Here is a 23511-nt window from a genome sequence, read left to right as displayed (position 1 = left end):
TATCCCAACCCTCCATTTCTGTGTCTTTATAGGAATCAAGAAATTCAAAGACACAAAGAGGAATGAAAAATACCAAGTGAATCATAAGCTATTCTAAATTCAGTGAGGGTAAAGTTCTAGCTGGGATCCAATTTAGGATAGACTTACATTTTATTTGAACTGTTCGTTCCTACTTACAAGCATATTAGGTTAGGCCCAGTCCACAGTCTTGAAATACCCACCGGATACTAATATTTGTCAGTAGAAAATAGAAGAAACATGGAAATCTCTTGCCATTAAGATCAAAAGAGAGTGAGTGTATACTTTGACATTTCTCCTTCCCTGCAAGGAGTCCCTATTTTGCAAAGCAAATTCCACCATGTAGCTTTGAACTCCTGTAGAGAAAAGATAAAAGGTGAAAACCCAGCTCTTTGAAAGTCAGCATCAAGACTTCTGCCAACTTCAGATGGAGCAGGTCTGACCCGTGATTTGGTGAACTGAGACCACATACCACACTCCTCAGCTCCTTAGAAGCTCATCATGCACCTCCACTGCAAAGGCAAGACTGCACCTCACGGAGGGGTAGAGACCAGATAGCTCAAACAGTGCTGGCTGTGTAACAACCACAGCAAGGAGCTCAGAAACCTTCCTAATCCATTTACAATGGAAAGCATTGCACTCCAAGCTAACTACAGCTACAGTGCTAGGTCTACCCTAGCTATCTCACCGAAGACTACCAGTGTGTCTCTTCTCTGATTACAGGTTTTGTATTGAATGCTCCTACTTAGCATAGTAAAAGAATTTTTTTAATTGAGGAATTCATGGGCAGGGACAAGACTTCAGACTTTGCAAAACAAGGTGAGCTTCCCACAGCAATCAGGATTGAAGGAGGAGAGTGTTTCACAATAGACAATAAGGTTTTTGCATTGGAAAAACTGAGAATTACTGCTGTAGAAAAGGAAACCAGGAGTTACACTATTGCCTCTTTAAAAAGTTTTACGCCTCCAAAAAGCCTATATGAGCAATATGCAATAGATGAATCACGGTCATTCACAGACACTCAGAATGTAAACAAGATGATCTAAAATACCATTGTTTAATTTGAAAACTAGATCTGAGGAAGGTCAGGACTCAGAGGGACTCAGATCCCAGGACACCACAGTTTCTCTTGCTGAGCATCTGCATTATTTCCTCCCACCTCTGTATCTGTCCCCAATACGCAGCCTCAGTTTTCTTTACCCACACTTTGCAACTTAGTTTGCCAAGAACTTGGAGGCCATCACTGGAAATATTCTCCTCCCTCAGCATCCTCAAGCTCCAGCAGCCACTGGTTACTGTCAGACAGCTATGCTTAAAGCATGATAACAAGTGCAGCATGTTAATACTTAGCATATTAAAATACTTTATGGGAACTAATGAATAAATTTACATAATGGTTCCAAGAGAAAATCTGATCACCGGTTACCACTTACCTCAGTAATGGCTCCCTCAAGCACAAGCAAAGTGGTCACATCACCCCCACCCCGTGTGATGCTCCAGGTGAACACTAGTTACTGCAGAAAGTGCCTACCCTGAGCGACAGAGCCCAGAGCCAAGTCTGTGTCAGCAGCACCTAATTGGGATGCGGAATGGTTGCATCAGCCCAGTGCGGGGGCTGGTCCACATTGCTGAGAGGCACAACTCCTGTCACGGGACCAGCTTGGGACTAAACTAGTCCCAGTTGCAGAAGAAATAGTCAGGTTTGCTACTCTTGACTATGTTGTACCTGAGCAGCATTGCTGCCCACAGTGAGCTGGTGCTCTAGGGTAGGTTCTTCCCTAATTTCACAGTCCAGAAAATGCTCTGCACATACTTCATGGATCTCTGATCTGTCTGCACTACTTTAATGCATTCCCAGACCACACTGAAGCCTTGAATTAGCAGGAGGTAAGCACACTCCATTTGCTGGAGAAATGGTTCTTCCCTGTCCTCAGGACACAGCAACTTTCCTAAATCACCTGTTGCTCCTTGGACCTTGTTGAGTAGGAACAGGCCACAGCTGACAGATCTGCAGCTCACAGAAGTGCTTGTTTGGTGCTATTGCTCTGATGTTATCATACTGCTGATTCAGAAAATTTTCCCCAGCTTATTCTTAAAGCATTTCACCCAATTGATGATTCAGTCTTTTAGCTTCAAGCATAAATCACCTTCCAGATAAAGTCTTGCTAGAAAGCTTTCATTGGCCATAATTAAAATGAAACTCTGTGAAAGTATAAACAGTGGATCAGCAAGGAAAAACTGGGCTGAGATTTGTGAACTTGCATTCTCCCTGCCCTCCTAATTCCTCAAGTTATCACAGGAGGAGTGAATATTTGCGAGGTAGATTACTTACTGCAAAGCTCAGCCTTTGATGCTATTTTTCTCTAAATCCGTAGGAAGGTTGTATCTGGACCACATATAAGGTCATCTCAATCCTTTGGAAATGACTGAATAACCCTTCACAACAAACTTCTCACTTTGGAAAGCCTGAGCCAAACCATCAAACTCAAGCCCAAACTCCCTCTTTCCTGAACATCCCTTTATACCAAACTCTTCAGCTTGCCTGATGCCACCACAGACCAACTTTTCAGTCTCAAAGCTGCTTTCAGGACAGAGCAAACTCTCGCTCTTTGTTAAATTAATGCTGAACTAGTAAAGCACATCTCACCCTGCGACTAACCACAGTCATCACCACTGCAAAGTAAAAAACCTAACTCTTCTGAATACCCTGCCTCAAATGCAGTAGAAGGAAAAAGAGAAGCAATGACAAAGCCCTATTGATGCAGGGCAATCAATCACTCGCCATCTTCCAGAAGGAAATGAACGGCCCATTAAGGAAGCGGCCCATTAAGGAAGCAGCCCATAACCTCAACTTCCCCATAATGGGTCTGGGTCCTAGACTGCCTGGCATCAAAGGGATTTCAGCCCCACGAATGGAGCCCGCGTGGGGCTGTCTGCTTTAGCAACACAAAGGGAAAGGGTTTGCACAAGCAAGGCAACAAACCTACCCCAACAAATCCAACGTGTGGCAGTGGGCACACAAAGGGAGGAGCGAAGGAAGGGCTCTGCTAAGCCTGAGGAACAGCAGCCTTCGCCGCTTTCTAGTCAGTTAGGGGGAGAAAAAGCACCAACCTTTTTTCTTACTAATTGTTGTGGTTTGAGCCCAGAGAGCAACTGAGTACCACAGAGCTGCTCGCTCACCCCTTCCCCCTCAAGGATGGGAAGAAAATAATAATGGTTTCTGGTTGGACTAAATGATCTTCAAGGTTTTTTCCAACCTAGATGATTCTGTGAAAGCAAAAGGCTCAGGAATTGAAATAAGGATGGGGAGGATGATTCACCCGTTATGGTCACAGGCAAAAGACAGATCCAGAGGGGTCTCTGCTCCAGCTCACCTCCTCCCCCCCTTCCACCTTCTGCCACTGACCGTGGTGTTTGCAGAGGTGTCCCCTCGCATCTCCTCCTCACAACTTCCACTCCTTCTCCCAGGTTCTCCTTCTTAAATATGTTATCACAGAGGCTCAGCCGCCGTCCCTAACTGTCTCAGCCTTGGCCAGAGGCAGGTCCGACTTGGAGCCAGGGGAGCTTTGAGAAGCTTCTCACACAGGCCACCACTGTAGCCCCCTCCCCCCATACCAAAAATCCCACTACACACAAACCCAGCACCCAATGCATAATCACAGTTTACATAGACCACATCTTGCCTCTTGTGGTCCCACAGCCTTTTACAAATCTTCCTTAAGCAAAACACTGAAGGTAGGTTCAGAGCTCAGCTCTGATGAGTATCCTGCATCAGGGAATGCTGGTTTCCTTGAGAAGACCAGAGGCTGTGGCTGGCAGGGAAACTAGCTCCACCACTGCAAAATTTTCCTGGCTAAAAACATTCTCCTCAGCAGTGGAGAACCCAAATGGTAAATCAAAGCTCCCTGAACAACTAATGACCTCTGACACTCACCCGCTGTCTGAGCCTGAATTTGATGGCTTACTTCTGTCCTCCACACACCAAGGAGAAGGACGCCAACACATGTTCACTTACTCCACTGTTCAAGTTCTGGATGCAAGAAGAAACGTCTTCCAGCTTCTTCCCATATCAAACCAGTGTAGGTCCAGTAAGGATCCAGCTGACTCAGGCAGCATTAACGTGCAGTTGCTGAACTGACTGGTGATGGATGGATGGATGGATGGATGGATGGATGGATGGATGGATGGAGTGCATTGCTGTTACCTCTGCGCGGTCTGACAACTGCACCCACAAACACCCACCATGCTGGTGTAAGGGAAAGAATGTTGTTTTCGCATAATAAGCCTGATGGGAAGGGCAGGAGCGATTCACCAAAGCAATCAACAAGAGCAGTTCACAACCATTGAAATCCCTGGCCTAGGGCTAGAAGGCAAGTGGTCTTTTTGTTAACTGTGATGACCCAGTACTTGGAACTGGCTTTAGATGGATGCAGATACCGAAAGACTTGGGGCGAACTTTTCCATCTTAGTACGCTTGCGAGATAAGCTCATGCATATTAATTTCTCCACCCTGGAGAAAGCCAAGGTTCATTTCCATGAACATGCGATGTATGAACACATACATGAAGGGGCGTATATGTAGGCGGTTCGGGAAGTCTGTACACCCTGTAGTACTCAGCCAATGAGGAATCAGGGGAGGGAACTGGCGGTTGGGAGAAAGGGATATAAACCATTGCATGATGGCTGGTAGGTGCGTCCACTTGATGGGGGTGCCCGGTCTTGCAAGAACGTAATAAAGAGTGAGTGCTTCACACCGCATCCTGTCTGAGCTATGGATAATCGGCAACTGAGCGTTTCTCACACTGGGTTTTTGGTCATTGCTGCGGTGTGGTTTGGGCTTTTGTTTCATTTTTAAATTTGATGAACTTACGAGTGGGTATAGAAGAAATCAAGACGAAAACCAAGCGGCCAGAAAACAGCAGATGACTGAAGCTGTGAAGAAGTTAAGGGCTGCACAGAGTGGATATTCTCCACCCACATCTTTTCTCAGCTACTAACCTGCAAAAGCACAGCCAGTTCCTCAGCTAGCAGAGCAGCACAGGGAGGGGGTGACACAGCACGCAGGGCAGGGCCAAGGGAGAGGGGCAGAGATGGCTGCTGGCACTAGTTACACAAACACCGTCTGCCAAGTGTTCCCATGGCATGACACACACCACTCACCCTCCAGCCAACAAGCAGACTGTCCAGAGGCCCTCGTATCCATCAGACACATGAACCGACCAAGCATTAAAACCTAAGCTGGGGTCTCAGACAATGCTTGACATTATACAACAAATACTCAACTTCATCTCACCCAGGCATCTGTTTCCAATTAGATTAATGGCTATCTAGAATGATGCTACAATAGTTTTCAAAGCAACCCCCAAAATCAATACCCCAATAGTAAGCTCTGGTTTTTGCATGTGGTACAAAAAGCAGTTTGAGAAAAGATGATCTAAGACACCACATATTGATTAATCAATTCCAGCCAGGATACTAATGGGCTTTTCTTACAACAGTTGGCACTAGAAGGAAGGGGTGGGATTGCTGAATGAGAATGGCAGAAACTGGTTGTGTGATGAAGTTTCAGGGCAAGGGGAGGGCATGCAGTGGGGAAATGGGCCCTTCTAAAGATTGCTCTGAGTGAGCAGAGACTAGGAAGAAATGGAGGAGCTGAGCAATGAATGGAGAAGATAATAAATCAGATATATTGGCTTCAAACACAGCAGAATTGTACCTTGCAATTTACAGTGGTTGATATTAATAATACTTTCCTGTTGCTACAGAAACCCTCACAGGAAGGTCTGCGAAAGAGCCCAGCATGGGTCTAGAGTCTATAATGAAGTAAACTGACATTTTGTAGCCCTACCGGCCAGTGGAATGGTCTGGAGGCATTATTAATGCCTACTTTAGTTATTTTTCCACATTGACACTTCTGGCTAGGACAGCGTGGGGTAATTCAGATCATCTATGCATGGCTGTCACATTGTCCTTGCTTCTACAGTCAACGAAAAGAAGCAGCCATCTGTATATTGCTAACTAACCGTATATTGCTAATCATCACCACTCGCTCTCTCCTTCCTGCCCCTGTACTTCATAAAGTCCTCTACTACCATAGAAAATGGAAGTGCAAAACAGCTGAACCATCCTCCAGACCCAAACCACAGCACTTTACACTGTAGAAACATGTGAAAATCAAAGGAAATCACAAAGCTGGGGAGGACAGGTCTGCCACAGATACACAGGTCCCTTACAGCTCCCGAAGAGCAGCTGTCACAATTTGCAAGGAAATACAATACAGATGCTGAAAACCAGCCGAAGGGCTCTATTCCCAGCCTCTTAGCAAGGGTTAGGTGCTTGCCTCTCAAGACAGGACACCTCAAAAGGGTAGGTATAAGTTACAGACACAAACAAGAGCATTACACTGTCTGAAAGACAGCAGAGTTGTTCAGTTGTTGCTAATTGGGTGAGGTTGCCCTACTCTTTATAAAACTGGAAAGAGTAAAACTGACCAAGAGGTTTTGACCTTGAGTGGCTGTGACAGACAATTTGTAAAACTGTATTGGAGTTTCTGAAACTAGTACTGGATCTCGGTGCTAACTTCCAGCTGATGCTGTTCACTGATGTAGATTACAAGTTTGATCACAAAGGCTAGACCCAGTCAAGAGAAGAAACCTCTAGGTACAAAATATTAATGAGTCACTGGTTTTGCAGCCCTATATTGTGTGATTTGGTAACCAATTTTCTATGGGACATTGTGAGAACATGCTCCTACTCATCCGCCCATCCCACAGCAGAGCACACCAGCATCTTGGAGCAACACACACCAATTCTTACACATGGCAACACCACACTGACACAAGACATCATGTTGCAGGTAAGCAAGTCTGCAGCCTCAAACCACCGCAGGCCACAATAGTGGTTCAAAGGCTCTTATAGGACCTGCAGAACAACCCTCAAGAAAATAGGAACAATCTTCCTAAAAAGCAGGGTGAGGTGCTAATCAATAGGGAGAAAATGTACAAACTAAATTACTTTTTTCCCAGAACCTTTTCCAAAGTAACGCAATGCATAACAGCACCCCAGGAGTCCTACTGCCCCATCAGCAGACTCACATTGTAGAGGATGTCTGTCCATCCCTCCATGGTGATGCACTGGAAGACGGTGAGCACAGCAAAGAGGATGTTGTCAAAGTTGGTGATGCCGTAGTTGGGCCCTTGCCAGTACTCCCTGCAGGTGGTCCCACTCTCACACTGCCTGGCAGGAGGCTCCTCTCCACAAGGAAAATCTCCCACCTCATCACCTGCAGAGAAGAACAGTGGGAGAAAAGTTACTGACTGAAGCCAGTCAAGCAGCTGGTGCCGCTGCATCTTCCTTGCACCACTGTGTGGATGTTACATTTCAGGCTTCCTTGTGCCACTATGGGCATGTAAAAGACATTACGCCCATGCAATCATTTATATACTGCTATGTTGTAAGAGCTGGTTTAGAGGTAGGGTGGAGCAGAGCCATCCCTGAAGTGCCTATAATTGATAGTTTGCCCCAGTGTTCAGCCCCGTCATGTATGAGAAATACCACCAAAAAAAAAAAAAAAACAACAACAAAAAAAACAAACCAAAAAAAAAAAAAACAAACAAAAAAAACCAAACCAAAAAACTCCCAACAAACTGTGTGGTAAAAGCAAGGGCTTGGGAATGGTACATACTTCAAACACTGTGAGCCAACGATACACCCTCATACAGCATAGCTAAGTGCTAAATATTGGCACTATGACATTAAAGCAAAAGGGCAGGTTCTTCACCAGTGGCTTAAGCAAGAGCTGCTTGTGGATAGGCCCAGAATTGTCCAGATACAGAAGTTCAACCATCGCTGCATGAGGAGCCCCTGGCTTTGCCACAAGGCAGTACCACACAGCAGTCTGCGAGGTGAACTAAGAGCTCCAGCCCCTCGGTAAACTTCATAATTCTGCCCCAAAGGGCAATGCTGTGGATCATAAGTACTTGTGGCAGGGAAAGCACTCAGCTGTCAGCTCATCTGCAGCAGAGACAGAGTTTCTCTGCTGAGTTTCATTTCAGACCCAGAGAAGGCAAAGAAGGATGAGTCTGTCATAGTTAAGGACCAGAAGGGATGGCCAGAAGGGTGGCCAGCATCTTCCAGGGTCAGCTGTGCAGTCTAAAGTGTTGCAGCCCTCCAGAGATGTTGTGAGGACCAACACAGAGCAGTTTGGAAAACTAAAGTGCTGGTTTTTCAAAGTAAATAAATATACTAAGTAATATTCCTATTTACAGAGGGGTGCAATTCAGGAAATATTAAAGGGTTTTAAAAGTGACACGTTATGGTAATGGAGCAGCAAACTGCACAAAATCAAATTCACCAGGGGGAAAACAAGATCAGCACTAATAATTAGGAACAATCATTCCATAGAGCAAAGTCTGCAGGAGGAAAACAAGATTGTCACTGTGGCTCCAGGATATATATAAAAGTCTCTGTATGTGTGTGACGTGTTTTCCTGTTGACTCAACACCTTAATGCAGGGCATCTCTCTCCAGCTCCCATATGGGTCACCACAGGCTTTCACAAGGTCTTAGTGAGACAAGCCTGCAAAAAGAAAATACCAAATCTGGCTCTTGCAGACCATTTGTGAGTACGCCTTAAAACAGAATTCAGTTTTATCTCTGGCCTTTTGTTGCCAGGTAATGCTCTGAAAATGCAATGCACATCTACTACGAAGGGTTGGGTTTTTTTTTTTCCTTTTTAAAAAAAAAGCCCAGAACTGGTCCCTACTCCCATGGCTGGGGAAGACAGAGAAAGGGGGAGTCTCAAGGAAAAATGGGAAACAAATGTGATGCCCTCCTCTTCTGGAACAGCTTCAGGGCACTTGGGCTGGGTCAGCTGAGGAGGGTGGCTGCTTAAAAAGAATCCTGTGTCAGCAAAACAGGACAGCATGGAGGATGCAGGGAGAGGAAAACAAGTCAGGCATCCACTGGAACATGCACTGCCATTAATTTTTAACCATTTTTCATTAAAATAGAGAAATGTTTCTACTCAGAACAGTCTGTCAGGCTGAGTGGCAAAGGCCCTAAATAAGCCTTTTGTCATATTTTGGTCCCCAGCATCCCTCCTCATTGCAGTTTATTACTGACCTATTCAGGGCTACAGGAACATTTGCTGTTGACACCTCTCCTTGGTTCCCCCCACAATGCACTGAAATAACAGCTGGTATGTCTCATGTGGCTCCTGATTCCAGGAAAAACCCCAGGAGTTTGCTCACTTTGGGGATTTGGAACAGAAACAAGCATGAGCAACTCCTCTTCCAATTTGCTACTCTCTGACAGGCATCTCTTTAAGGAGGTTCACATTTCCACACTCAAGCCAGCCTTTGGAGCCCGTGGTATCAGGCCTGGGTTTGTTAATGCACCTCTTTGGAGATGATGAGCACTTAGGTTTTAAAAGGCTCAGCTGATGGCTTTGTGGGATGCTCTGCTGCTCCGCTCACAAGGGACCGCAGCGCCAGGAAACCTCACCGCTCTCTGCCTTTCCAGAAACACCATCGCGCCACTTCCCGCCGAGCGGGTGGAATCGATCCCCATAATCCATCCGACAACCAGCTCGTTAGCCCTTGAGAAAAGCAGGGGCTGGTGCCTGTAAACACGGACGGCTGCCCACACCGCCCGGAGAGCGGATTCGGGGGGAGGTGAGCCCAGCCACACCGCGTCCTCCCACCGAGATGCCAGGTGCTGCCATGCAGAGATACACAACACACACAACAGTTTTTCAGCTGCACTCCCAATTCCTAGCTGGGAGCCACCCAGCAAGCAAGAGTCACTTACACACGATGTTACACATGACAAAAATCTGTTCTCAGTCCCCAAGCCTGGCACAGAGATCTCTCAGCCACCGCTGATGTCAGAGAGTTGTCTGCAGAGAACACCAATAGCTTTGGGTTTTATTTTTCCCTTTTACATTAACTAGCTTCTGGGGGGCAGGAGGGGAAAAAAAAAAAAATCAATCTTCTCTTTAGCCCACTGGCTACAGTCAGCCCATTAGTGAGAGAGCCCCAGAGCTCAGCCTGCAGCCGCTACCTTGCAAAGGAAGGATGCAAAAAATGACCTACCTTGGTTGCAGTTTAACAGACCTGAAAATACTACTGGAAAATGCAGATCTGCTCATAATTGCTTTCTTCCTGCCATCTCACCAAGAACACTTCGGCTTCCGACTCACCTATAATGTCACTGTTGCTATTATTCCTCTGTAATTGCTGCAGTAGCCCCAGAGACCTTGCAGTGGGCTGAGACCTGTTCTGCTCGGCATGAACACACACCCCCCGCAAAAAAGTTTCCTCTTCTACAAATTGAGTCAAAAAATTCATTTATTCCAGGAATTGTCGTGCTTCGCTCACAAATCACAACACCTGACTACCCTTTACAAGTTGTGTTACGTTTTTTTAACATTACATAGGAACACAAGCAAGAAGACTATTTCACCCTGCTTTTGCAAAGCTCTGTGTAAACCGAATATATTAAACTGTTTCCATGTTGTTGCTAGAAAGCACTGTGAAGGATGCCCAGAGATTTGGCAGGGATGTTGTTTTATTACCATTTGAATGCATATAAATAAATCAATATTAAGACCTATTAGGGATAATCACTGAAAATACAAGACTGTGTTTTAAAGACAGTCAATTGTACCTTAAATTGCAATCTTTTGGAGACAAGAACAATATTTTCATCTGTGGATAGCCCAGATAACCAACACATATTAACACTACTTTAAAGGAATATCAAAAAATTACATGGAAAAAAATGGCTTCTTTTTTTTTAATTGGAATGAGTTCTGAGCCATGGACAAGCAGCTGGCCGACAGTCTCCGGGCATCACTCCTCTCCACCTCCATCTTCTGGGGTTTATCACTCATTCACAGGCAGACACATCATTTACTCTGCAGTGCCCAATTTCGCTTGCCCTTCTCTGTTTGAAGGACATTTTTATCCTTTCTCCATCAAAGAGCTCCTTGCCTTCCATCTATTGTCTTTTTTTTATTTTTTTTTTTATTTTGGTTGCTCCCAGTCTTTCCAATCTTACTATTTCACACTGAAGCTTTCTCATACCCATGCAACTTGTCCCAGAAATCTTGCAAGGAAATTCAATGTTCAGTAGTTGTTCATAGAGCTAAACCCAATGAAAATGTAAACAGAGACCAATGAATAAAAAAAAAAATAACAAAAACGCCCACCCTTCCACAAGCTGGAACAACAACAATTTGGTTCTGTATTTCTACTATGAAAAAATTCTCCCATAAGAGGAGGCCCTAAGCACCTTCATCTCACTCTTGTGTAGACTGAACAACCCACTAGCATCAGTGTTACCATGGTGGTGTAACAGGCAGAGGAGAATCTGTCCCGGTACATGAAGGGTGAGGACAAAAGTCTGTTAGAGTGGGTGGGTAAAGACGGAGAGAATGCAGTGAAGGTACAAAAGAAAAAAGGAAAAGCAACACAAGAGCAGGATAGAAAGTGTCCCAATGAGATGAAGGGGACTAGAAGCATCATGATGATACGCTGGGAGGGGAGCAAAGCTCAGAGCTCACCTGTCTCATTAGAGAAGCAGGTTTTATGAAACTTCCCCATGTAAAACTCCAGCCCGATGATGGCAAACATCACAATGGCGAAGAAGAGGAGCAGCCCGATCTGAAGCAAGGGCACCATCGCCTTCATGATGGACTTGAGGACAACCTGCAAGCCTGTGGGGACAAGGAAAACACATGATCAGTGAGAGAAGGAAAACAAGGTCTTGGGGGTGGGGGCAATGTAGGAAAGAGGGGCTGTCTAAGGGAAAGTTCAGGATTGGCAATACCAGCCAATGCTGTTTATCCCAGGGTGTTATAAAAAAGATGCTACAGCCATAATGCACTCAAGATGTGAAAGGAGAGTTAACTTTTTCTGACCCCTTTTCTTCAGATCAGAAATTCAAAGGTCTCTTAAGCTTCAGAGACACAAAAAGGACTTTTTCTGAAGCCAGTGGAGTGCCAAGACTCAGCCTGGAGCTGGACCGGGTCCTTAGGGCAGATCCTGCAGCAGTGTGGCTTCAGCAGCAGAACTGGGCACTGCTGTGGTACCCACCAACCCAGGGAGGGCAGGGAGGGCAGGGCTGCACAGGAGCTGCCTCTCCCTCTGTGACACACAGAATAGCCGTGATGCTGCCGTGCCTATCACACCCAGCTTCTGGAGAAACAAAACCCTGTCTCCAGGGCTATCCATCCACAGCTTTTTCACTGGCACTAAAACTCATTTTCAATTAAAACCAGGGGAGATAAGACAAGAGAGGTTGGAGAGATGGAGGTGTCAGATAACATCATACAGACACACAAAACAAAAAAACTTCAGTGATAAGCAGCAGCTGAAAGCCACCTTGGTGGCCTGTCCTAAGGTATGGAGAATGAAGGATCATCATTGTCTTGCCACCTTGTACAGCACTACTGAGGTCAATATGGGTGCATGCAGAAAAAAAAAAAAAAAAGACTGAAGATCTGTTGGATGGGAAAAATACTGAGAATCTAGAAGAAAAACATATACCATGCTTGTGTATGAATGTATCTCAAGGTTGTACGTTTGCCACAGGAAAAAGACACAGCACACAGATTTCACAGCATCACTAAAAACGTGAGAGCAATTAATGCTCTGGGGGAAAATATTGTGCTGGTCCAGGACACATCACCAGGTGGAAGAGCACATCCTCCTGGGGGGAACATGAGACCCACACCAGGACAGGCACATCCCTGAGGCCACCTTACTTCTCTGACATCCTTAGACTGTCACTACCACAACACCATATTGCCTTGCTCAGGCAAGAAGTTCATGAAAAAACAGCCAGCAGCACCTCCTTATTAGAGATCCAGTTAATAAATGACACCTTTACCAAGCCTAGGCAAGGGCCTCTCCTGCGTGGGAATTCAGATTCAAGCCCTGCCCAAGAAAGGATGCTGATTTCAGGAAATGTTGGTGCTGTTATCGCAAAGCATAGTCCTTGCTCTATTCCTACAGCACCAACATTTCAGTCCCGAAGCAGCCAGGGAGGTGACAGAGCTGATGCCCCAAGCAGCCACCCAGGAGGAGAGGGGGTTGCCTGGCTGCCAAGGGGTTAATGCGGAGAAGAGCAGAGCATCCCATAGAGCAGTGGTTCTCTTTCACTGGTTCTTGCTGGAGGGAAAAATCTCTCTGTTCCACATTGAGAAATGAAATCCACTCCTGACAGCGATCCCCCGCTAGCGGGCAGAGCAGCTGGTGAACAGCAACAAATAGAAAGGCAGTAAGCAACGGTGTGGGGACTTTGATGGTTTCAGGGCATCAGCAAGGCATGATGCAGCTCCTCACCGGAGCATTCAGACCCTTCACATTAGCACGTAAAATATAACAAGTTGCCCACTGAGTAGCTACAATGAAGTCCTATGTGCTCTTTCCCTTTGTTTTTTCCCCTTATTAAAGGAATAAAGTCCCCAGTGCAAGATGCTCAGCTGGTAAAAAATCAGAAGATGCAAGCTCAGGGCTGTGGGCCTGAAAGCTGCAAAATTTGGGTCGCAGGTCTTCACACTCCATAGAATTAATTCAACCCCAAAGGTTGTCCTAGGACAAATCCCTGCTGCTCACCTGCAAATTTGGAAGCGCAGTGCTGAAATTAGCTGGCTGTACACAAAACAGGATGACAGAAAATCAGAACTTAGTAAGGGCAGGAGCCACAGACTGTGAAGAAGTAGGGGAAGAAAATATTGCTCAGAAAAGCATGTAACACCCCAAAAGCTATCAAGCACCTTTGGCTATGAAGATGACATTATCACAACACTCACTTGGGATTCCCGACACAAGCTTCAGGGGTCGTAACACTCGGACGGCTCGCAGGGTCCGCAGGTCAAAATCAGTCCCAGCAGTTGCTAGAATCCTAATTGTAAAAGGGGAGAGAGAGGAAAAATTGAGATTAAATGCAAATTCCTCTTTCCAAAGCATGCTGTGTAAAACCAGAAAATATTTAAGCTGCTTTAAACTTTATACCTGTGATCACGTTGCAAACTGTGTCCACTGAAAACCATCAATTCACACACTCCTCCAGTGCTGTTGAGCTTTGCTCAGACTATAAGAAAATCTACAATATCTGCCTGCTTATGAGGCCATTTACACACAGTGAGCAGGCCTGGCTCTGTCCGTTAAAGAGCAGCACCCTGTGCTTAAAGGAAAGCATACAGCATTTTTCAGGAGACAGTGAGAGGGAAATAAACCCCTCGGTAATGCTAGAAATTACCTGCCAGAGCTTTTCCCTATAATAAATTCAGAAATCCCTCAAGTACTGATGTCTGGTGTTTCCTAATATCTGAAGCAGTTTCTAGTTATATGGTTTACTCTGTGTGTGCAAAATTAATTTTTGTTCAGAGCACCTTATTTGGGGAGAATATCCAGAGAGTGGGGTGCAAGTATTTCCTCTGATATGCTGCAGTAACTCTGATGAGAAATACAGCTCCCAAACCAGAGTTTAAACTTAAAAATGTAAGTGCTCTGCACAGAAAATGAAATGGCTTCACTGTTTTAGGGCACAGCAGAGGAAGAAATATTGTCACAGTGTCCACAAGCCACAATGGTGCAAACTCCTTAAGCGAAGACCCTGCAAGGCACATTGCCCCACAGAGAGCATGGCAAAACTGTGTTAATTGATTACTGCAGCACTTCCTATGATTCTTCCACAAAAATATTCTTGATTTGAGACAGGGGTCCCCTAACACAGGCCAACCACGCAGTTAGTTCAGAGCAAAAATCCTCTCAACCAGTTCCCCACTAACTGCACCATTTAAAGTGATTATAAGCAATTGCCATTAGTTTTTGCTAGGTTTGTCCCCAGGTTGTTCTACCAAGGTGGAAGTGGCTGAGCAACCATCCACCAGTGGGGTCTGCAAGCCCCCAACCCCGGGGTACTGGGTGTACAAGATGCCACCACTTTGTTAACCACAACTGCTGAAAGCACTGCCCACGGAGACCCAACCTTGCCCACAATCTCTGACGCTTTATCAACCCCTCCCCAAGAGCTACAGCAGCAGGAGGGACTCGCAAACCTGGCTGCAAGTGGGATTCCAGAGGTGCCACAGGCAGAGCTGGAAGGAGGCTGCCAGACTTGAGCACTGAACCCCAGGCAGTGACCTGGGGATTAAGCACCCAGGCACAGCAAGTGTCCCGTGCCGGAGCACAGAAATGCTCTGAGAGCTGCTGAGCACCCACAGCGTCCACCCACGATTTATCGGCACCGGCTCAGGAGCCCTTTATCTTGGTTGCTGATAACAGGCTGCTGAGCATTCTGCAGAGTGGCCAGCTACTATAAAAAATACAAGATAAAGCAGAGTTTTTCAAAATGAGACATATAGTTTTACTATGTAATACGTATTACGTAGGAGGCCCGACAAACTCGGCAGCGGAGGACGTGGCTGTGTAGGGAGCACTCACAGCACAGCTACCCTCAGATAAAAACCCTGTCCTTGACTTACTGACTGACTTAGCACTGTTGCCAAGCATGGGCCAGGGAAGAGCAGGATCAGCATTGCTGTGCGGAAAGGGCCAGACCCCATCAGCAGGAGGTGCTGGAGATCAGGAAAAAAGCATGCTGAGATGTTGGATGGCAAGAGAGGCAGCAGCAAGCCAGGATCTGAGGACCAGAGTACCTGTTCTATAGGACACCTGTCCCTACATTTTCACAACCAGAAAATTCGTGTTACATCAGCTCTATTGATGCAGTTTGAGCATAAGCAACAGGAGACAATTTAAACCAAGAACCATCAAGTGCAGAGGCTTCTAACTTCATCTTCTGCACTCATGCCAATGATTTCATTCCTCTCCTCCCTTCCCTCCACCCTCACAACTTAATTGCTCACTCTGCAGTCTGGGAATAACACACACTTCAAGTCAAAAGTTAATCTTAAACATCCACCTAGGATGTTGCTACTAACAGCACAATTAGTCTCCAGTGAGCTAAGATGGATTTGTGCTGTCATCAGGCAGAGCCCTGGTTCCTGGTACAAGCTGAGAGGAGGGGTGCTTGATATGCTCATCATTTTTTTTCTAAAATCAAAAAGAAAATGGGAGTGAATGGGGGACACCATCAATTAGTCCCATGATGCCAGTAAATGTTCCAGTGGCTGGAGCTCTTCATTCCAGTCTTGTCTTCCTAATAGGCTTGATGCCTGCTCAAACTATGGCACACACACCCCTCACCCCCCCAGTCAAACCCCTAATCATTCATTAATTCCCACATCACTAGCGCTGTGATTCCCCAGCTAACCTACACGGGGCACCCTACAGCCCACCATCTCCCATGGCTGGAGACCTGGTCCATGGATCGTATCAAATCACAGTCAGATCGTACAGACCATCCATGTCACTGCTACATCTGCCCATGAATCAGCCACTCTTGAAAAAAAATACAACCCTGGCCAAATTTTGTCTGGAGAGAAAAACAGAAAATACAGCTACGTCCTAAACAAAGCCACTTTTGGTGGAAGAAAGAGAAGACTGGGAGATGAGGTAGTAGCTCTAGGTCTAAAAACCCACATTTGAGCCTTGCAGGTAAATGAGGCAGGTGGGGAGAAAACCCAGGTGGGCATCCAACGTTTCCTGCACTAGTCGAAGCAGGGAGGGCTGGATGCTGCAGCTTCTCACACTGCATGGTCACAACTGTGGCTCTGCGGCCCCAGGCAGGCTGTCCCAACAGTGGAACCAGGGGAAAGAGGGCCCTGGGGCTTTTAGATGTGTTATGGGGTCAGCGTCCATCCCAGGAGCCCTGGCACGTGGGGTCTTACTGCTCTGAAGGACCCAGTGGCAGAAAGCTGGTGCCCAGTCATTGAGAGGGAAGAGCCAAGTGGCAGCTTTCAGCAGCTGGAGCCCAGCAAAGCAGCTCGGTGGGGGGAAGATGTGCCAGGGCAGAGATGGTGCCTTTTCTCCCTACAAAATCAAAGCTAATTTACAGCTGCTCAGTAGTCCACTCCCCTAAACTGTTCACTGACATGCATGGGAAAACGCCCCACTGAGGGAAAGGCCTTAATTAACTTTGTGGCATTTGCATAAGTGCCATCTTTCTGTTTTACTTTTTCACCCACTCCAGCTGAAAGCTTGCAGAAGCCACTGTGAGTTAGGCCAGAACAAATTGGAAATTATCACTAAAAATAATAGAAACAGAGAGATCAAAGGAGCTGGCTGACAAGCACATCCTGACAATCCTGCCAAAGCTTCCCTGGCTGCACAGTGAGAACAAAGCAGAGGTGACGGGTGAGCCAGTGCCGGAAGAGGAAATCAGCTGTGAAAGGTAAAAAAAAAAATAGATTTTAGGAGATAACCTCACAAAGAATAAATGGCTTGATCTGCAGCCCTTTCTGTATCTTAACGGGTCGTACAGAAACACTGAGATTTGATAGACTTAGAACGTTGTCTTTGATAGCACTTCCAGTGGTTAAGTGCAACAAAACCTTATTAAATAATAATTTAATTAAACATCATATATAATATTTATATATATAAAATATTTATTTTATATATATAATTAATTATAAATAATTAAATAAGTTCCTCCATATAATTTGCCTTTTTTACAAGCAGGATGGTCGACCATCAAATCTTCCTTGCTTGTATGCTGCTGTGGAGGACCTGGGCACGCATCCTGCCAGCCCAGCAGTGCTCAGGACCGCTGCACTCATTCTTCGCTTTCATGATAACTTGGTTAAATGCTGCTTTCTGTATCACCACCTCCACTAACAAGCTCTGACTGACATCTGTTCCCAGAGACAGGCCAAATTTGTGATAAATGCTTGATAACTTTTGTTCTAGCAAAGCCTAGAATAAACTACAAAAGCAGCTTAATCCTTTGGGTAGAAAAGAAAGCAAAGAATAAAGGGAAAGTTCCTTTCCTGAACATTATGCTAACATAAATAATTAGCACTCCATTTCTTAAAGTACCTCGGAGCTCAGGATTTCTGTGTACTGGTTCAGCAAGACAAACACTGTTGTACAGTGCTGCGCTTTTCAGAGCCACCTGATAACAAATCTCCTTACCGAAGCCCTAACCAAAGAAAATGCCTTGGAACTCCTTCAGGCTTAGCCCCAGATCTCTAAATCTCAAGGACTGGAGTGGGGAAAAGCTAACCCTGCTTCTCAGAATCATCCCCACCTTGTCTTCCTCCTACTCCTTAATGGCCTTTTAGTGGATTTATTTCAGCTTTTCCAGATGATCTCTTGGGGAACAGGTGACAGAGGTGCTTTGTATCTCCCCCACGGTAGGAAGAGGAGGAGGAACAGAAACACAGAAGATATCCTAAGTGAAAGCCAAGAATAGACAATTAAAAATACACGGTTTTCTATACATGTCTCTGCTTATAGGAGCAACTACACCTTGGGTCCAGCCTCAGCAAAGAGCAACCGGTGAGGCCAGGCTCAACACACACACATCTGCAGGTGATGGAGCGCGTTTTCTGCCCGGTCTCCTGGAATCACTGTCTATAAATCACCACAGAGGCAGCTTAAGACATGCAGGAGAGAACTGGAACTGGCTGCAAGTCCAGCAGCTTCAGAGTGTCTGCTTGTGAGCAGATAACAAACAGCTATTGCAAAAAGCAGCAAGATTAATAACTGAGAATGATTAACACTTCCAAGGGGATCTCACCACCAGACAACACTGGTGCCAGGGCAGGTTCTGCTAGAGGAGGAATCGCTGGCATAAATTGTAAGCATTTTTAATGTAACCTCACTATTTATTATAAATTCTAGTCTTAGAAAGTAAGTGGAAACAGCAATTTTTTCAGAGACCTTATCCACAGCACCGGTTCCTAAGAACTGAATCAATCTCTTCAGCAGGAATAGGAGAAAGACTAAATACCCACCAGACAGCTTCCCACAAAAAAAAAAAAAAAAAAGATAAAACTAGCCAGCAGTATAGCAGCTGTCTTATGAAAAGAAATAGCAACCATCACTTCTTACCCACAGATTCAATCCCACCTAACGCAGACACGTTGGCAGCATCGACCCCAAAATCTCTGACACAAGCAGAGAACTCCAGTAAATCACCCCTGTTCCCAGAGCCTGGCTTTGGACACAGGCTGTCGACATTTAAAAAGCCTCAGTGACCCCCAGGAAATGGAAACCAAAGGGAAAAATAAATAAAATAAGTATCTACATAAATATTGGCTGACTAGTTTAAAGATATTTCCCGCCCATCTATGGGCAGTCTGTGTGCTGACCATTGCCTCTATCTGTGCTACCTGCTAGCTGTGACCCCCACCCACCCGCTCCTTCCCGATTCCTCCTCCGCTGCCTGGGGAGTGTAGGAGCTCCCTAACCCCATGGGAGTTGCCACCACCACCAGGATCACTGTCGTGGTGTTCATGGCAGCTAGTGACCCCCCTTGGGTCCTTCCTGCAAGGTTCTTCTGGTCACACACCACTGTGGGAACATTTGGGAATTTTACAGTAAAAATTAAGTGGAAAGAAATAATTCTTTTGAAATGAGAGATTCTATGGAAAAGATTCATTTCACTCAAAAAAAGGCCCATAAAATTCATCTTAAGTAGCTGGGCTTTTTAACTGGTGTTTTCCCTTCAAAAGCATATACAGAGCATTAAAAATTTACAAAGATATATATTCTCCATTTCTTTTTTTCCCCTTAAACTGCCTCTGCCTGCTGCTTTCCTGAACCACCGAAGCATTTTAACCCCAAACCAGCACACAGTGTGATTCTGACTGGAGCTGGCAAGACTTTCCAGGATCAGAAATACCAGCAGTGCACCAACCAGCACAGGACAGCCACTGGCCTCGCCATGCATGTCCCAGCCTTTGAATTAATGGTCTTTATTTGGAAACATCAACTTCTCCGGTGTCTGCCCTGCACCACAGCCAGGAACCATCTACCTAGCCAGGACAGCCTGGGACGAGTGGAGGTGGCCACCAAGACAGAACTTCCTATCAGGGAAGCTGCTGCCCAAGTGAAGGTCTGCAAGAGCTGTACGCCACACTCCTGTGTGGAGGAGGGAGCAAGCTCTACCTGCACAAGGTGAGCTCCAGTGGAATCACTCAGGCAGCGGGTGGAGGAGCTGCAGAAGGAAAGCAGCCAGTCATGATGGATTAGGGAGAGGGAACAAGAAACAGAGTATTACTGGAGGAATTGCAAGAAGAAATATCAGGTCCCTGTGGCACTGACCTCCAAGGACTACCAGAGCATCAACAGCAAACAGACAGCACTGTGGAGAAGGAGGTACCATGATCTCTGGCAACTTGTGGCAACAGGGCATCACTCACCCCCGTTTCCTCATAGGTACCAACCAGCAACAGATAATGAAGTCTTGGCAGTGGATGGAGTCAATAAGCAAGACTCACAAGGAGAAACCACACCAGTTGCACACACTAGAAGCTGCAAAAGGATATGGCGAGTATTAGTAGTGGGTGTCTGTCTGCTGAGAAGCACCTCAGCTGCATTACAAATCAAAATGAGTATTTTTCACCTTCTTAACTCCAGAGTGCACACTGAAGACATTGTTCAGTCTTATGCTGGTGATGTGGTTTGACTGATTTCCTTGCCTGGGATTTGAGGGCAGGTCAGCAGAGGCAACCAGCCAAAGGGTGCCCATGAGACAGCCCCTCAGATGCAGGCATCCGTTTTGTTCAGCGCAGCAAGCCTGGCTTGCATTTGGACGGCAGTGACACGGATGTCAGTCCCGCTGCTCCCTTGTTCTTCAGCCACTGCACAAATCCGCGTGCAATCGGTGACTGGAACAGTTGGAAAGATGCCCCTTTTCACTCAGTTTGATTTCATGGTGTGTGAGCTTTATCTTGACTACCAAAGACATAGAGCTGACACCAGGTCTGAGCCAATAAGTAGATCTGGCATGTTAATTGCACCGTTTAATTTATGGCACTATCAGGTTCATCTGCTGGCTCCATCACTCCATGTTGGTGACTTCCCCACCAGCTGTCCATAGTCCCTCCCATGTGAAAGGGCCCAGCTTGCCAGCTCTCTGTCTCTCCTTTGGATGACCAACACCAAGTCTAAGCATCCAAATAGACACTTGCACATCTAAGCCTACTCCTTCCCTTCCAAGCACACCTACAACGCAATGTACCAGGTCATAGAACCATTGAATGGTTTGGGTTGGAAGGGACCTTAAAGATCACCTAGTCTCCCCCACCCTGTCACAGGCAGGGACACCTTCCACTAGCCCAGGTTGCCCAAAGCCCCGTCCAACCTGGCCTTGAACCCTTCCAGGGAGGGGACAGCCACAGCTTCTCTGGGCAACCTGTGCCAGGGCCTCACCACCCTCACAGGGAAGAATTTATTCCTTATGTCTAATTTAAATCTACCCAACCCTTTCCTTAACACCAGCCTATTCAGAGCAATTCAGGCTGATTCCCTTGCTCAGATAAACATGTTTGTCCCAAAACTGACTGTATCCATCAAAATGGCCTCACTATGGTGAAGTATAAACCTCTCTTTAGTTATAACATGAAGGGAACAGACAGCAAAATAAAATACACTGAGGAAATATCAATATTCAACATTACAGGGTTGCTCTGCTTCAGAGGCACAGCCAATTTATTCCTTGGTCTCACAGCAAATGGGTGCATTTCTGAGCCTTTTGTAGCCAGCATTAAATTTGCCACCAGCCTTCAGCGTACGGAGCCGCCCAGATATGAATGCAAACTCTCTCCTCCTCTTTGCATGGCAGAAACGCTCCAGAGTCCTGAGACACAGCAAAACGAGAGCAAGATCCACCCCCCTCACAAACCACCCGCAACCTACTTTCCTGATTCTAATTCCTGAGCCAGGCTCCAGGGAGAAGACAGGGAGAGGAGCATCTGTAGACACACGCTCCTGCACTACAGCGAGACACACAGCAGTCAAGCAGCGTGCGACATGAGACAAAACGGATGAGGTTTTGCAGAGTGCAGAGAGCTGAGGGCTTGGCTCCTGCCCAGGATGAAGGAAGATATTCTGGTTATGAGGCAATTGCTCAAATAAGTCCTTGTTGCTTCTAAGCAGGAGAGACATGAACATTCTACACCACAGAGTAGAAAAGGAGGCTCATTCGCAATGACAGCTGGCAGGAAAATGCACATGTCCAAAACATTTTAGTGAGCTCACGCTGGGGAAACTGAGCACAGAGGAGTTAAAACCATCCTGCACTTCATTGTGACTGGAAAGTAGGTCATACCTTGAGTCTCACTACATTAACATTACAAAGGAGAGATGGCTGCTTTCTGTCCTTGGAAATGGGCATCCCAGAATTTTGTTCCTCATATCAGAGGAGAGCAGGAGCCGGAAGCCCAAAGCACTTTCCTGGAGCGTCTGGTGTCACACACCCCATCCCATGGCCTCTTGTGTATGGGCAAGCTGCGGAGGGGTTTAGCTCAGTAGCAAACAAGTTTCTTAATGAGGAAAGGCAAATTTCAGGGTCAACAAAATATTTCAAGTATTTTTACTTTATGGGGGGGAAGAAAAATGAGAGCACAACAAAACATCATTTGTTTGTTGTCAAGTTCTAAAATGAAGTATTCTGACTTTTAATGTGTTTTCCTTTTTAGTGAAAGCAATTCATGTCAAGTCTGCAAATATTTTTTGACTTGATTTAAAGCTGCCATTTTCCTGAAAAATACAAATCCCCAAATCCTGTGTGCATGAAAAATGTCACCCAAACTCGACACTACATTTCATTGCTGTGCCAGAAAGTCCGGAGGAGCGTGACTCTGCTCTCCGCTAACTGGCAGTTTGAAATTGGGCAAAAGGCACAGGACAGCTGGTAGGTGGATGGGGGAAGTATTTTTCTGCCAGGTGGGCTAGCAGGGCAGCACAGGCACTGCAGGAGGGAAGAGGTCTGAGTCACTAAAAGCACATCTTAACCCTCCTTCCTTATAGTACTCACCAAACGAGAGCCTCCTTGCCAGACTGCCCTGGGAGCAGTGATGAAGTCTGTTATTTGGAACCAGAACCACATCACTCTCTGCATTTGGCCGCTCCCCAGAAGTAGTTGTTCATAAGTTGAGCAGAAAATGTCATCACTATCAAATTACATGAGTGTTTAAAAAGCAAACCAAAACGGTTCAGAATAAGAGCTCAGCCTTCCCTCCTGGGGTGCTGAACTGGTGCTGCTGGAGCTGGCAGGGGAGGGACGGGGAGCAGCAGCCAGTGAGAGACTGGTGCAAAGAACAAAGAAAAATATCTGTCAATGCTGGGCATGTCAGTCAGGATGGAAAGGAGAGCTCTTGTTAGGTTACTGTCTTCTGGGCCTTTCTGCACTGCAGCCATTTCCACTGAGCCACCAGCTGAACCGTGCACTAGCTTCTAGAGGGAGTGCCTGGAGGAACGGCCTTCCTCTGCGTCCCTGCACTCCACCTTGCCACTCCATCACTGAATCCTGTAACAATCTAGCGACGGGCAGATAATCACCAAAGATAAACACGTCTTGAAAAACGATAGCCAAAAACATTTATATAATAAATGGGAAGGTAGAGAGT

At 46.1% G+C, this 23511-nt stretch overlaps 1 protein-coding gene across 13 annotated transcripts in view; it reads right to left on the bottom strand.

Moving 5' to 3' along the window:
* Positions 1-23511, bottom strand: part of CACNA1B (calcium voltage-gated channel subunit alpha1 B) — a 311813-nt gene that overhangs the window by 191814 nt on the left and 96488 nt on the right. For all 13 annotated transcript variants that reach the window (XM_074846045.1, XM_074846033.1, XM_074846035.1 and 10 more), the window contains 3 exons: positions 13837-13928; positions 11584-11736; positions 7113-7300 (listed from right to left, as the gene is read on the bottom strand). In XM_074846045.1, coding sequence (XP_074702146.1) covers positions 7113-7300; positions 11584-11736; positions 13837-13928 — 433 coding nt within the window. The remainder of the gene's footprint in view (positions 1-7112; positions 7301-11583; positions 11737-13836; positions 13929-23511) is intronic.

This window comes from Strix aluco, chromosome 20 (genome assembly GCF_031877795.1).
Source record: "Strix aluco isolate bStrAlu1 chromosome 20, bStrAlu1.hap1, whole genome shotgun sequence".
In the NCBI taxonomy this organism is placed as follows: Eukaryota; Metazoa; Chordata; class Aves; order Strigiformes; family Strigidae; genus Strix; species Strix aluco.
The sequence above is the reverse complement of the archived record's forward strand: the minus strand, read 5'-3'. Positions and strand labels throughout refer to the sequence as shown.